The 15,716-nt window shown below is 43.4% G+C and overlaps 2 protein-coding genes and 1 long non-coding RNA gene across 3 annotated transcripts in view; 2 read left to right on the top strand and 1 right to left on the bottom strand.

Moving 5' to 3' along the window:
• VWF (von Willebrand factor) overlaps positions 1-1,946 on the top strand; it is a 108,074-nt gene extending 106,128 nt beyond the window's left edge. Inside the window, exons 51-52 of the mRNA XM_085048938.1 lie at positions 59-156; positions 1,603-1,946. Coding sequence (XP_084905064.1) covers positions 59-156; positions 1,603-1,791 — 287 coding nt within the window. The 3' untranslated portion in view covers positions 1,792-1,946. The remainder of the gene's footprint in view (positions 1-58; positions 157-1,602) is intronic.
• A 211-nt stretch (positions 1,947-2,157) lies between these two features.
• On the bottom strand, positions 2,158-13,543 carry LOC146443850 (uncharacterized). Its single transcript, XR_014849333.1, has 3 exons — positions 13,287-13,543; positions 5,114-8,863; positions 2,158-3,282 (listed from the first exon to the last, which is right to left on the bottom strand). It is a non-coding gene; the product is annotated as an uncharacterized LOC146443850 (long non-coding RNA).
• The window catches only part of ANO2 (anoctamin 2), a 128,946-nt gene continuing 118,770 nt past the window's right edge, over positions 5,541-15,716 (top strand). Inside the window, exons 1-3 of the mRNA XM_085048937.1 lie at positions 5,541-5,631; positions 10,217-10,395; positions 13,176-13,583. Of these exons, the coding sequence (XP_084905063.1) occupies positions 5,613-5,631; positions 10,217-10,395; positions 13,176-13,583 (606 nt within the window). The 5' untranslated portion in view covers positions 5,541-5,612. The remainder of the gene's footprint in view (positions 5,632-10,216; positions 10,396-13,175; positions 13,584-15,716) is intronic.

Below are 15,716 nucleotides of genomic sequence, written 5' to 3'. Positions count from 1 at the left end.
GTTACAAAAAGCAGATGTCAGCAGTGTCGAACACTTTTTCTTTTTTTTCACTTGGTAGGTGTGGAGGTGGAATGTCATCCAGTAAGTACCAGACTGCAGTATGGGAATATCAATGGATGTGTGGCTGAAAAGGAGGTTCCCATTTCTCATTGTGAGGTAAATAACAAAACCAAGCCCCCCTGCCCCAAGACCTCCCCTTTCTCTTTCCAAAAGAAAACATCTTTGTCTACCATGGTTTCACTGCAGTAAGTGGAGCATCTGTTTCTGTCCTCATTGATTGATTTGGGGTTAACCTCATTGGCACTTATTTCCTAAACTAATTGGTGATGTTGAATTTTCCCTAGTCAAGCCAGCATGAAAAAAGGCATGTATGTTAGACACAAAGGCATTGCTTATCCCACTCTCCTTTGCTTCCATCAGAAATTAATGACTGTGAAGTAGCTCTGTTAGGACTTTCTGCACAAAAAAGAGGAATATTTATCTTCACATTCATGAAGCTGATTTTGAGCTCTGAGTCTGTAGTTAAGCACCACAGCTCTGGCTTGATTAGGGTAATGTTAAATGGGTATTTAGAGAAATGACACTTTATAAGACCTTTAAACCTGAGTGCCAAGATTTGACTTGTGTGCTCTATAAGCTCTGACTCCTCCATTAGCCTTGGCACTCTTGAACATGTTGTGTTCTACATGTCTTGTGTCTTCTGTAATCAGGTTAAAAGTTTAATTTCGATCACTGCTTACACCTTATAGGGCAACTTCCTTTTAAAACAGGAGCACAGCTTCCCTTCTGGGTGTTCTCATCTCTGCTCTTTCCAAGATAACCAAGCCCCATACAAGGATTTTAATCAACTCTCGTGTGCAATCCAAATTATGGCATAACTAATAATTTTTGACCTCTTGTCCTGTCTACAAGTAAATGGTCCTTAGCCATGAGTATCAAAGTTTCTCCTGCAGAAGTCCAGATTTTATATTGGGAATAAATAGTATTAAGTACATTTAATTTATTTAATTTAAGTAAATTTAATTTATTTACTTTTTTAATATAAAAAATTAATTTAAGTAAATTTAAGTACATTAAGTCCTTCCTGATAATGATAGGATCTTTTAATTGAATTAGATGGGGAAAAAAGAGCTCAGGGCCCCCAGAGGAAATGGACTCTGACAGAGTGGAATGTGGAGCCACTTGTTTTGACATCATGAAAGCTTACAGCTACAGGCACTGACAGCTTGTTCTAAATTAGTAAAATGGCCAGACAAGCAGAAGGATGGAAAATGGCACCAGTAGGACAACCATGGATGTGTGGCTTGCAGCATTTGGGCTAAAGTGCTTTCTGAATGTATGTTAACCTCATGTCAGAAGCCAACCCCATAGCCCTGGACATCCCCTATGAGATTTTAAATTCTGGGCTTTTGTGTGTGTGTGACCAGTTTCCTCACCTCTCCTTTGCTCTGCTTATGCTCATAAGAACATCCCACACTCTGGAGTTTTACAGCAGAGCATGGAAGTTGGGCAAAGTCACCCATGGATATTTTGAAGGAAAGCATCAGAATTCTGAGTGCCATGAGGCTCTGTTCAAACTTCAGCTCTTTTTCTTCCACTTAGGGCAAGTGCAGAAGCAACACCAGGTTCTCCGCTCAGACAGGGCAGTGGGAAGACCTGTGCAGCTGCTGTACAGCCACTCAGACCACCATGGTGACGATCCCCCTGCGCTGTCCCAACGGCACCATGGTGCAGCACTCCATCCCCTCCGCCTCGCTGTGCGAATGCCGCGCTCGGAAGTGCACACAGTGAATGTTGCCAAGAAGCTCAGTTGCTTAATCTGAAGCTTTATGATGAAGGAACTTCCCAATGCAAGCCTCGTTTTCTCTGTACGCTGCCTTATCCATTAGAATCCTGGATAACTGATTGTATCAACACAGCAAACAATAAAGCTTACTAGCACAACAGAGCGTAGCCTGATTTGTCTTGGGGTGGATTGTAGAAGAGAGATTTCAGGTTGTATTGATCCCCTTCATTCACCATGGAAATTAATCCACATTATTGAAAAAAAAAAATCAAAACAAAACCAAAACAACAACCACAAATCAAGCTTGGAAACAGTTGGTTATGCTTAAAGAAAATATCCCAAATAATTTAGTATTGTCTTCAGACATTACACTTTCATTCCTCACTTAAGACTTTACTGACACACTGTGGAAATTTAATTTTTTGCTCTTTTTCTTTCTTCCTTTTCAGGGAGTATGGTAATTATGGGATAAGGCTTCAGAGTAAGAATGGGATGTTCCTGGTACACAAACAATACTGGTTATGGCTCAGACAACCAAATATCTTTCTGCAATGCAAATATTCTCCTGAAGCAGAATACAAAGAAATTATGTGTGGAGGACAGGCTGTGTAAATTCTGCAACTCCTCAGCACTTTTGTGCAGGATTAAGGAGAGCTCTTTATTTCAGCCCTTCCCCAGAGCAACTTGAGGAGAAAGCTCAGTGGTTATCTCCCTTATTTCCAGGTGCCAGAACTTCACCTATTGCATTCATTCCAAAAGTTGGAATTCATTTAAATGGCATAAAGTTACCAGGATTTAAATTCTACTTTGTCTGGTCAGGCCATGGAACAACAGAGTGTTGTTGGTCCTGGAGGAATCTTGTGTCAGTGAAGCAGTTTCACTGTGAAGTATTAATTTCTCAAAAATATGAGAGTGGGAGGACTGTTATTGCCATTTACATTTTCAAAAGACAAGAATTATTTAAGCTTCTCATTTAAATAACAATTTTTAAATAATGAATGGCACATTATTTTAAATAATGTGACATGATTAAATGGGTCAAAACACTTCCACCTCTGCAGGATCAGTTGCAGATCAGCAACTCCTGCAATAGCAACCTGCAACATCAGAGAGGAGCAGAGAGAAGGAATGGGTAGGGAATAAAAGGTGTCATCCTCTTCCACTTACCATGGCTGGGATGTCTCTTCATTTCCACCTGTGCCCTCACCCAGACTGACCCTTCTTAGCTCATGAAAGCTGACAGGATTGCAGCCTCAGGCTTTGTGGCTGCAGACAGGTCTTCTAATTAGATAATTAACTGTATGTGTCAGGTGCTGGCTTATCAGTGCAGTGCAGCCCATAAGAACTTACTGGTTTTACTTACAGCAGGGAGTTCTGGGCACTTTGCTGTGGTCTGGGTGTTGTTACTCAGGCCTGCCTACGACCTCTGTACTCTATGTCCCTGTCGTGTGCAAGGGCAGAACGATCTTCCTTGAAAATCCTGTTGTAGAAACAGACTGGAAGGAAAGAAAAAGCAGAAGGGAATGTCATAACATCTCCTTTGACAGGCTGAGGAGGTAAATGCATTTTTGACCTTGACTTGCTGGCATGAGAATCAAACTTTTTCAGGCAGTCTGCCCTAAAAGACCTGTCTGTCTTTTGCCTAAGGATCCAGTGGGCTTGGATCTACTCCGTGCAGGTTTCATTGCCTTTCACACAGACAGCTGCAATCAGTGCGATTCCAGTACTTTCAGAAGCATTCCTCCCTGGCAGAAGTGAGGAGCATGATCCTCCCTGCAATCACTTGTGCCAGCATGTCACACAGTACAGTACATCTGACTGCTGCATTGACACTGTCCAGCAGAAGCCAGGTTTTGGGGAAAATTGTTTTCCAAGTCCTACATACTTTTTGTGAGCCTTGATGGGTTTGAACTACCCTGGAACTTTACCTTTCTGCCAGTGATTAGGAGCACATGCCACCACTTCAGAACATCGGCTGGATCGTTGAGTGTGCCACAGGATAGGTTTACAGGAATGCTAAATGGATTTGGGGAGGAGTCTTATATAACTTCTTAATAATTAAAAGCATTTAATCTCTCTGCTAACTTTTACAGACTTGCAAGAACCACTCCTCTACAGCAGGTGAAACACAATCAGGTATATTGGTATTACTTGTCACAGCCCTGCATTATCAATTAACACCATACCCAGGCACCTCAGGAAAGACAGTGATGCCAAGATATGATTTTCTCCATTAGAAAGTCTTAAAAAATAGACTCCTTCCATTCTAAGCAGCTGGATATTGCTTGCTCTCATATTGCATGCTGTGTATATTATTTATTACCTGAGCTAAGTGTATTACCTGTAACACACCCACCCTTACGGCTTATGGGAGCTGGTAATTGGAGCCTGTGCAGGCAGAGCTGTAAGTCCACAGGGATCCCAGCAGGACCTGGCTCTACATTCCTATGCTATTCCAGAATTAACGGATATGCCTTTCTGGTTTTGAGCTTAGTTGGAGCAGCATAGATTGTGGATGTAAAATAGCAAAAGTTTCAGAATGTTTTCATTTCCCTCTCCCTGAGGTAAGTGCAGAAGGTAGGAGATTTGTTCTTTATCTAGGAAACAGATTGTTTTTAAAACTTCTGAAGGAAGTTCTGAGATAAGGTAAGATACTAGCAGGGTAAAAACAAAGTACTTCATACCTTCGTTAGAAGTTAAAAAATGCCATTTCAAGGTAGGGACCAAGAATAGTGGGGTGATTTCATGAATTTAAAGCCCCATATATATTTTCTAGTCTTGCTGGGAAAATATGACATCAGCCAACCCAAGTTTTGGGACACAACAGCTGCACTCCTCCCTTCATGTACTCATCAGGTTTGATAGCACACCCACAGTGCATCAGCACATCTCTCAGTGACAGAGACAACTTCTACTCTTGGCAGTCGTGACACAGTGCACTATCCTGTTTCACAAGGTGGTAGACTTTATTTAGGCGTTGAATAAATCCATTTCTTCCTGTCCCACTAGAGGAACCATCACAGTGTCATAAATAGGCTAAAAGAAGAAAAAGATTTGGACTCAAATTAGTTACATCTCCCCGCAGTTATCATTAGCAAATAAAAGTCCTTTCTCAGATAGCTTTGGCCATCAACAACTTTTCTTCCCTATACACTGCTTAAATTGCAAGGTTGAAGGCTAAGCAGGATCCATCACCTGTTGTGATTAGACAGTTGATTACAAGATAATCCCCTGAATATTTCATGCAGGAATGACAGTGCTGCATTCAGGCACTGAGGTAACTTGAGTACTTGAAACAGAGCCTTATAAAAAGCTTTCTGCACTTACCTCCTACCTGGAAACACTGTGAAGCTTTGTAGATATAAAGACACTCTTCCCAACAGAAGCCACCTCCAAGACAATCTGATCCTCAAGTGCTGGTTCTTCAGACAGAGCTGGCTCTGCTGTAGAGCCCTAGTTCTGCATTAGCCTTTTTCCTTCCCCTGCACTGCCTTCTGGACAAAATATGCCTGTTGTTCCCTTGCTTCTTGAGGCATTATGGAGCACGAAGACAAGCTGCTGAAGTTCTGGCAGAGAATTGCCATGGTCTCTCACATCATGGGAGTTTGGTGTTTCTCCCTCTCTTCCCTCCATGATGGTAATCACCAAACCAGAAGGTCTCGCTAATTAGCTTCAGTTTGCGGTTTGCTTAAAGCAGGATCAAGGCAGGATGGAAATAGCTGCTGGTGCTGCTCCCTCCTTAAGCCAGTGCAGAAGCAGATTGTGCACAGCATAGCCACATCCTATTTTAGCACTGACGCAACTTCCAGCCAAACCTCCAGGCAACATGGAAACGCACATGCCCGGTAAGTTTATTCTCTGCTTCGTTCTTAATTGCTGCCTGTGAAGTGGGATAGGCCTACAGGGGGTGTAGAACAGAGAAAGGTGTAATTTGGAAGGCTTTCTCTGTCTTCTTTCAGGATATCAAAAAAAATAAAGAGAAATCTGCAGCCCAGGTTACATGCAGAGAGCTCAGAGATAAAACATGCAGAGTTCATTCCTCTTGAAGCCTCAGGAGTGCAGCTGTGGGTCAGTGTTGTGATCCATGTGGAAAAGACAATCACTAGGCAAATGCCTTGTGCTGGGTTTCTGCTGTTTCCACCTGCATTTGCCTTATTGCAATGCAACTGTGGAGAGGGAGCAATATCCTTTCCAGAAGAAAATGTGCAAAAGCTCCCAATTCCCACCCATCAGGAACAAATCTGCTCAGTGCATAAAACCTTTGTGTTTGGGTTCCTAGTGTAAAAGTTTAGACTAATCTTCAGTGCTGATGTTGGGTCACTGTTCCTTTGCTGTCGCAGTCGAAAGCTCTGCGGTTGTTTCCATGTTATCTCATTGTATCTCGGGCTGTATCTCTGCTGTGAACTCCAAACTCCTTATTTGAATAATAGAAGGATGGGTTTTGACCATTAAATTTTAGATATCTGGTATTTCTTTCTTTAGAATGGCTCAAAAATTATTTAGGTGTTTAGTCCCCTGCTGCTTAACTGCTTCTAGTAAAAACAATCCCATGACTAAACTCAGAATTAGATGGTTCTCTTTATAAAGAGTATTTCTTCTCTAATCATATTCTGGAGGTGGGGAGGCAAAGGGGATCAGCATTATGTATGACTAAATGTAAAGGAATACAGCTGAGATACTGAGTCCTACACGAGAGATTCTCCTGCTGGGTGTCCTGGAGGCTCAGGACACTTCAAACTGGGTGTTGGAATGAGGTTCAGACAGGCAGATGCACCAAGGCTGTCCAAGGCATTAGTCAGGATTTCTGGTTTTGTCCTTAGCACCTGCAGTCTGAGAGGTGCTGTGTGAGCACTGAACACACAGGCTGCAAATTAGATGGCTTTAGAGACAAACCAAACAGACTTGTCTGCCTTTAATTCCTGTGATTCTTAAAAGGCACTAAAATGGTGGTTTTGAAGACATGCTGCAGAAAATCACCCTTTGCTGTAGTTGTGTTGAGTTTCATGGAGATTTGCACAAGTAGTAATTTTGCATGAGCTGAGCATCTTCATCTACGTGATACAACTCTGTAATTTTACAGACTCCCCTCCTGTTGGGTTTGGGGTTTTTTTTGGTTGGTTTGGTTTTTTAATTCTACTCTACATGTAAAAATTACAGAAAGCAACTTATTTTTCTGACATAAGTGTATATCAGAACTGACTAACAGTGAAGGACTTGAGCCAGAAAAAGGGATCTAGAAGAGCTCATAAAAGATTGATAAGCAGTAGAAATTAAATCTAGTGCAATGACATTAAATCTTGCACTCTGTGATCCACTATCCAAATAATTTTAGGTAAGGGACTGCATGGGAGAGCACAGAAACAGTAGAATTTGGTGAACTGTGTGATAGCTTGGAGTTCACAGCAGAGATACAGCCCCCTGTATTGAAATCAGCAACTCTACATGTGCATATTCAGAGCTGAGAAGTCATTATATGCTGGGGACCTAATGAGCACATGTATAACCATGCTATGTCTTTACATATATATATGTCCTTTGTAAAATATACGTTTGAGTAAAGCTACATAGAAACAATAAATTCAGGTAGCTTTTCTTCACACCTACTTGGGGGGTGGAGTTTGTCAAACAGTGCTCCTAAATTGCACATGTTTTGTGCAGCCTTGCAAAGGGGTATCTTTCTAACTGTGGTGCCTTTCAGAAATACAGATACTTTCTGAAACTGAACTGGAAAGAGAGAAAGAGAAATGAATGCAGTTCACTGTCTGTGCCCTGGGTGGCCACACCACTTGCAGTGTATACTCCGAGTAGCTGTGCTGTGATAATCTGATCATCTGGACCGCTCAGTTCAGTTAATTGGCTGTTGCTCAGGATTTAATACAGAGCTCATGATTAGGCAGACTCCTTTTCTGCCTCTTTCACAAGCAGTGTGGTCCTTTAACACTCCATCTCCACTTTTGGCAGTCTGTGCAACTTCTTCACTGTGGCACTTTAGACAAGGACCTGGGAGCACAAACAGGGAACACAAGTGGCCAACCTTTGAGTTTGAAAAAGCTGAGGCAAAGGAGTGCCGAGAGGCTGAGTGAGCAGGTGGTGACTGGCTGTAAATTGGCACTGGAACTGGAGCTGGTCACTGACCTCTGTCCTGGAGGTATCTTGTCCTTGGAAGCCATTTGCAACTTGATGAAGTTTGACTGAAGAGATGGCTCCCCAGCTATTTTTGTAGAATGAGTGTAGGTCTTGAACGTTTGCTTTCCAAGTTGAATTCAAGATTCACTGTAGTGCTCTCCTCTGGGGCTACATATATGTGTATATATACATATACACCAAAGCTATGCATGTGTGCATATATAAAATTTTTATATAAATTCTCATACACACACACACAGCTTGTTTCTATCGATACTAATTCCTCCAGAATATTTACAGAATGAGAACATGTAAGGCCAGATGTCATAAAGGCTTATGGGGTGGAATGAGGTCAGGCAGCATCTGAAGCAGAAGCCCCTGGGGCACTGCAGTACCACAGGCAAGCACTGTCAAATGTGGAATGCATTCAAAACGGAACATTTTGGTTCAATCAGTCTAATTTGGGAAGATGAAAAGCTTTTGGGAGAACAGAAGTCTTCTAAATACAGATATGGCAATTGCATTTCCATCAAAACACTTATTCTGACTGGGAGTCCCTGACTGCCTCAACAGTTTACCAGTGTTAATCGCAGGTTCGTGACACAGTTTCTGGAGAGAGAAGCATAATGGAAATGAAATCATGTTATTACAAATGAACTGCAGCTTTTTTCCTAGGTCTAGTTAAAAGGACTGGAAAGAAGAGAGGCCTTTAATTGACTGTGTAAAGGTCTTGTGAGATATCCCAGATTTAGTCTAAAAATAACGGAGAAACATTGTGTGTGGCCTTTGGGAATGAAACCTTCACTTATTAATTATTTTCCTTGGAGTTTCCCTTGTGGCATCATTATGTGCTTCATTAAAGTAAACCAAGCATGAGTCTGCTCAGGAGATCAGGCAGGGAAGACTGGTGAGTCAATCTGCTGGGCTGTTCAAGTGCTGCTGGACTCCAATCTGTTATTGATAGGAAACATAAAAAGAATCATAACATTTAGGGGTCAGCCTCCGTCCTCCAAGCATTTCCTTCTTTAGCATTGCACTGCCTCCTCTTTCAGAATGTGGTGGTGGGGAAGCAGTTTCAGTCTGAGTAGAGGGGATAGAAGGGGCTCAACTAAATAAGGGGGAAATTCAGCTTCCAGATTTTAGCAGTACACTATGGATGTGGTGTCTCCCTGGATAGATGGGAGCTGTTATTTCTTCTTCCTGGAGAAAAGTCCTGACTGGACAGAGGCAGTGGTGCTTTGTGTCTGTAATGGTGGTGGTCCTGACTATGTGGACAGATGTGTACGGGATCACTTCTCCTGGGTATAAAACACTAATGCTAGAAGGACCAAGACATAGATTTTCCCTCACAATAAGAGCTTTCCTAGGAAAATATGAGTATGGCTCAGGCAACCCCATTTCAGTTATGGCACCACTAGAGGGGGAAAGAGTATGAAACATTTCTACGTCAAAACAGTTTCTGTGCCCATTGGTATTTGTCAGCATTTTTCGGTCTGCTACTGCCTGTATGGAATTGACTTCTTGGAGTGAGTCCAGAGGAGACCTCCAAGATGATCAGAGGGATGGAGCAGCTCTGCTGGGAGGAAAGGCTGAGAGAATTGGGATTGTTCACCTGGAGAAGAGAAGCTTTGAGGTGACCTCACTGTGGCCTTGCAGTGCCTGCAGGGAGCCTGCAGGAGAGATGGAGAGAGACTCTTGACAAGGGACAATGGCTTGACACTGACAGAGAGCAGGTTTAGATGGGATATTTGAAAGAAATTCTTCCCTGTGAGGGTGGTGAGGCCCTGGCACAGGTTTCCCAGAGAAGCTGTTGCTGTCCTATGCCTGGAAGTGTTCCAGGCCAGGCTGGATGGGGCTTGGAGCAACCTGGTATAGTGGAAGGTGTCCCTGCTCATAGCAGGGGGCTGGAACTGGATGATCTTTCAGGTCCCTTCCAAACCAGGACAATCTGTGATTCTGTGATGATTTCCACCCATCCAGACCCTCCATTATGCTGCCCTGTGACTATGTAATTTGTCAAACACAAGAAAGGCGGAACACGTCTAAAAGTTCCAGACATTAGTCCCTGAGACCAGAACACATAGGTATAAACTTAGATGCATTTTGTGAGCATTTCAGGTGTGTAGAAAGTTCTTCACGGAGAATGACCATGATCCACAAGTCTGTACCTGTACCTGATGCCACTGGGTCTGTCCCCATCGCTAGAAATTAATAATGTCTACTGAGTGCAGTATTTCCCATTCCTTTAGGGGACCACCTGCACAAAACCTGCTTTCTGTAACAACACTTATCTCTCCTTCTCAGACTTTGCTCTACGCTCCTCACACCCAACTCTGAATGGACAGAGGACAGCAAAATCAGCAAGGGACTATTTTTCAGCCTACAACAGCAAGTACCTCACTGTTCCTCACAACCAGACTTCCTGGCACGGCAGAGGGACCAATGGAGCTCTTGAAGCATCTGTGGCATCCTACACAAGCTCTGTAAGTAGGATTTCATGTTCATTGACCAACCTCAAATGCCTTTGGGGTGAGGAAGAGGCTTGAATCAGGGGGAGAAAAGCAGGGTGCACTCCTCGTGTGTGTCAGTTAAATCCACACAGAACTGGGAGAAGAGTCTTTAAAATGAAATTGATGCCACACCCTTGGGTGGTTCAGTTGTATCTCTCTCTGCACAGCAAAAATTAATTTCTACAGTAGTAATCTCACCAGGCTTTTTGAAAATTGTTTAGCAAAAATCCTTCAGAGCAGGAATGGAGGGGTTGCTTTTAGCCCTAGTGTCAGAAAAGATCTGCAGGGTGATGGCTAAATCAGGTGTGCCTGGGCAAACCCTGAGCTAGCTGTGCCCAGGTGCTAGTGGGGGCTGGATTGGATTGATTCCCAGTGGGAGTGTGGTGTGGCTGTGGTGTTCAGAGGAGAGCTGTCATTAGAAAAGGCACCTTTTGAGATGCATTTGTCATGATGTATTTTCTATCAGACCACTGGAATAAAATAATCATGAAATGCTGGTCCTAACTTCCCATTTTCTTATTCCTTTGTATGATGGCCTCTTGTCTTGAAAACATCAAGAAGCAGTGAAAGCAGGACCAAAGCTGATAATTGAAATCACTGTTTCTGACTTTTACGGTGGCTGTGAGAGGGGAGGAGAGAAAGATCTTGATAGCTCCTTCAGTGACATTTTTCAAATTGCAACTTCTTGTGTTCCTCTTTAAAAAAGCCTTCTTGTGCCAGAACGTCACATGGTAAGGCAAACAGTGCAAATTTAGGAGCAGGAAATGTCTTTTCTGAAATCTGTGGGAATTTTGATTCATTTTCTGTGCATCAGACCCCATGATTATGGGGATAGCACCTTGCTGCCAAGAGTGAGTAAAAGAGAGAACGGAGAGGGAGTAACTGTGGAGTCTCCTCATCCCCTGTGTAACTCCAGCAACCCCAGGTGTTGCTATGGTGCTGTCTCAGGTGGCTGGGATGTGGCAGTGGCTGCACACAGTAATAAACAGGAAAACCTCGCAGTGACTTTTCACGTTCTCCAGCCTCCTTGCTCCCTCTCTCACGTTTTGCTCGTGCTTCTTGTTTCTGCTCCCACTCTCCAGTAAGGGAGGAGAGGATGTTCAGAGCTCATCTTCTCCAGAGCCAGCTAATGCATTGCCTTGTGCCAGTGACCTGGTGGTGGTGACATCATTCTTTCTGCACTATATAGCCTCAAACTCTCTGGGAGGGACACTGGAATTCTGTTTTTTCCTCACTGGGGCAGAGATGGATCTGGGAGGTTTGCATGGACTGCCTGTGAGTACTACCTGAAAATGTATCTAATCAGGAAATGGGGAATTGCAATAAAATGCTGTCTCACAAGCCGTTTTATATTCTGCCAGGAGGTAGTGCTGCGTGTAAGTTTGGATGTGCCTAAAGGGGCTGTGTATATACTTTACACATAAAGGGTGTGATAAATGTAATGTGCAGAACATATTATTCAGTGATAATTTTGTGAAAGAATGAAGGATGTAGCCTGCATGTAAACCCAAGATTTATTTAGCTGTATGATGACTGAAAGCTACTTTGTGGGAAACTAAGTGAAGCAAAACAATGAAAAACAAGAATTTGGGAGGTGTTGATGTATATAATAATATGCATATTTCTATAATGCCTTCAAAAATTTGTGTTGTGTTAACAAACAAAGTAATTGCCATACAGCAAGTGGTTAATTTTGCATTCAGGACTTCCAGCACATGTAATGAAGGGGAGGAAGAGAGAGAAAGAAACCTGTGACTGGCACCTGTCAAGATTTAGCTTGTATAGTCACCTATGGGAACCATAAATGTCTGGAATTAGCTTATGAGATGATTGCTTTGCATCAGATTGACTTGTTTTTATCTTGTTGCCCTGTCACTGGAGGGCTGGTGTCACTCCAGTGAGTAACACCCTAAAGAGCTCTGTGAAGGGCTTTGCTCTGCAGCATTATGCTGGAAATAGTGGTTGGTAACAGTATGGAAACCTCATGGAGAGCCTTAGTGAGTGGGAAGTGCAGGTGAGCGCCCTGGTGCCAGAGTTCCACATGGATGCTGCTGAATTCCCACCCAGGCTGGGGAGTGATGGTGGGATTACTGTTGGAGCTGCATCCTAGAAGGGTTCTGAGAGGGACATGATGAAGCAGGGATGGTCTGAGGGGCTCACTGAGTGGGCAGACATGGGCAAACCTCAGTGGTTTGAATGATTTTAGCCATTGATTCCCTTTTGCAGTGTTAGTGGTCAGTCAAACAGTCTTTCCATGATATGTTAAAATACAAGCTAGCACTGTTAGCCATTCGTGGGACATATTCTTTCTAATCCCTGGCATTTTCCAAAGTGTTTCTGTCCAGGCCCGCCCTTCTGGACCTCAAACTACATTGAAGATATTTCTCCTGTTCTGGCTAAAATTGATTTCTGCCCTTCCAACATAGTTTTTGCTTCCCTTTCCTGCCTTGCTTTGCTCCACAGCACCTGGCCCAGGGCCTGCAAGTGGATCCTTATTCTCTCTTCTCCATCCCCTTTCAAAATGTGGGTTTCAGGGTTGGTGTGTGCCTCCATGGGCACCCCAGGGGTTGGGATAAGGCCACTATCTTCAGCCATTTCTTCATGGTCAGAGGAGGAATGAAGTGGAGAGTGAGTGTTTGCAGGTCATGCCTGGATCCTTCGTGGCTTCACGTGCTCGTGTGGAGATAGACCCCCTGCACCTATTTGGGTTTTTTGGCTTTCCTGTCTGTGCCACTCCCATGTTTCTCTCCCAGATCATCAACAACTACGTGGATGGAACCCAGGGAGAGGCTGGGGACAAGGCCTCCCCGAGCGGCCTGCGCTTCAGGGACAGCAGGAGGAAGGTTGACTACGTCTTGGCCTACCACTACCGCCGGCGCCTGGCCCAGCGCCCACCCAGCGCCGCCTCCCCGGAGCCCACGGGCAGATCTGCCTCCTTGGCCCTGGTTTCCAATGGAGGCAGCGGGCAGGGCCGTGCTGGGCCCCGGCAGCAGCGGCAGGACGATGGCCAGAGTGGCCTGAGGGAGTGGCCGGGGCTGCCGGGCCTGCAGGCCGTGGAGCTCAGCCCGCTGGACGCCCTGGAGGAGGAGAAGCGGCTGCAGCGGGAGGAGTATGAACGGAACCTGCTGGAAGCGGGGCTGGAGATTGAGAAAGATCCTGAGGTAAGAGGGGAGATTTGCACCTCATCCATGTCCCTGTGGATAGTGACCACTTTGGATGCCCAGAATATGGCATGAAGCTAAGAATTGTGTTTGTGTTGCTTGGTTTTTGCTGCCTGAGAAAGACATAGTTGTTTTTGTTGTTTAATGTAGTGCTGAGTAGCAATTTCAATCTTATTTCAGGTGAAAGCATATTTCTTTATCTAAAAGTTCTTACGACATGCAGTGAACACACTTTTCTTACTAAAACAAACAAAAAAAATTGCTAAAATTAAGAAGGTATCTCTCAAGTAATTTGCTGGAACACTGCTAGTATATTTCATATTTCCTCAGAATATTTTCAGTGTGACTCTCAGCTTTCTTCTCAACCACACGTAAATTCTGTGTCCTTTCTTCATTGCACCCACAGAATGAGCAGCTCTGGTGCTGTGCAGGAGAAGCTCCCAGCCTGTGATGTTTTTATTCTCCCACATGTGTGATGTTGAATGACGCTATGCTCACGTCAGCTGGGAGCTCTGGTTATTTCACTTGGCTGCTGCCAGTCAGTCAGCTGAGCACAGGTCTTCCTCATCCCATGAGCTCTGTGTTATCCCTCTGTGCCTCTTTGAAAGCAATGGATATTTATATTCACTGAAGGAAAGTCCCTGCTGGGTTCTGGGTTTGGGTGCTCTCTTGTTCTTGACACCAAATTTGAGAGATTTAGAGCTTCATCTCATACTTGCTGAGAACTTACAGCTTGTGCTGCTTCCAGTGCAAGCAGTCAACACTTCCAAAACATGGAGCAAATCACAGATTGAATCTGAAAATTCAAGTCTGACTGGCTTGGCATAGAGTATGCATGTTAAATCACTGGCATGGGTGGAAAGAAATAGAAAAGTCTTTTCACTTTTAACATTTTCCTTGCTTAATTTGCTGAGTTGCAGGTGGTTCTGGGTTGTATTTCACTGCACAGTGTGGCTGAGCCGTCTTTGCAATGAAGAGAAAAAAGTGATCTCAGATCCTGATTCCTTTATGCTGCCACTGGGGTTATCGTTCAGTACATGACCATCTTAGTGCTATGATTTTTATAACAAAATTGCATAAAACTCATGAGAATGGCTGTTTTTGGAGACTTCTTTGAGTTCTGAATTTCATCAGAACCCAGAAAGCCTAGCAGGAGATTTGGATTTGATTATTTGAATCGTTAGTTACCCGATGTCCAGCTGGATACAAATTCTGTTTTGGCCTCCTTCCAAGTGATGACACATGCTCTTAAATAATATACAAAGTGATAAATGATGTCATAAAGTGTTGATCAAAAAACCCCTTTTGTCACAGTCTTCATTACAAAGAGGAAAAGGCTTTTTGTAAATGAACTGGGAAGTTCTCAGGAAATTGTTGATTGGTTCTTTTATGGGAAAAATGAATTGATTTTGAAAATTACAAAAAATGCTATTCCATCACTTCTCTAACTGTGTATGTACAGAGTCACTCCTGTCCCTCACCCCTCCTCCCATCTTTCCCCTACACACAAGCTGTATAATCAAAAGGGGAAAGTGATTTTCCTTCCAGAATCTCCTCAGAAACTGGAAGGGACTGGAAGGACTATGCATTATCCTTTTTCTTCTCTGCCCATGACCTGTGGCTTTTACTTCCTTTTCTTTTTCTCACTTCACTGATCTTTTTTTCTTCTGTTAGTTAACTCCTGTTGGAACACGCTGATGGTTCTGCCTGTTTTCTTGCTGTGAATTTTGTAGAAAATGCTGATTAGGCACATGTGAAAGGCACAGCTGGCCTTATATGTGGATTAAAATTGTGTGTTGAGCTGATATGAGAAAAACTTCTGATTTTATTCCTGGGAAAAAATATGTGTCTATAAGTTAATTAAAATGAGAACAGCCTTAAAGCAGCATTTGTATTTTTGTACAGCACAGTGGACTTTCAGCTACTATATTTCCAGTGGATTATGCTGAACTGAATATTTGTTTGGTGGGGATTTTTTATTGTGGTTGTTTGTTTCAGTGCTAATATAAGAAAGGGATTCTTTTCCTATAGTGCTGTTGGAAGTTGAGCTATTTTCTCTAATATATATTCTGTACCGTGTTTCAAGATAAGTCTGATCTGCTCAGAAGGGTGGCTGGAAAAGTAAATGTTAGA

Source organism: Lichenostomus cassidix, chromosome 1Aa (assembly GCF_008360975.1).
Source record: "Lichenostomus cassidix isolate B80296 chromosome 1Aa, HeHo_3.0, whole genome shotgun sequence".
Lineage (NCBI taxonomy): Eukaryota > Metazoa > Chordata > Aves > Passeriformes > Meliphagidae > Lichenostomus > Lichenostomus cassidix.
Note: the sequence above shows the minus strand (reverse complement) of the source record. Positions and strands in the feature narration are given on the sequence as shown.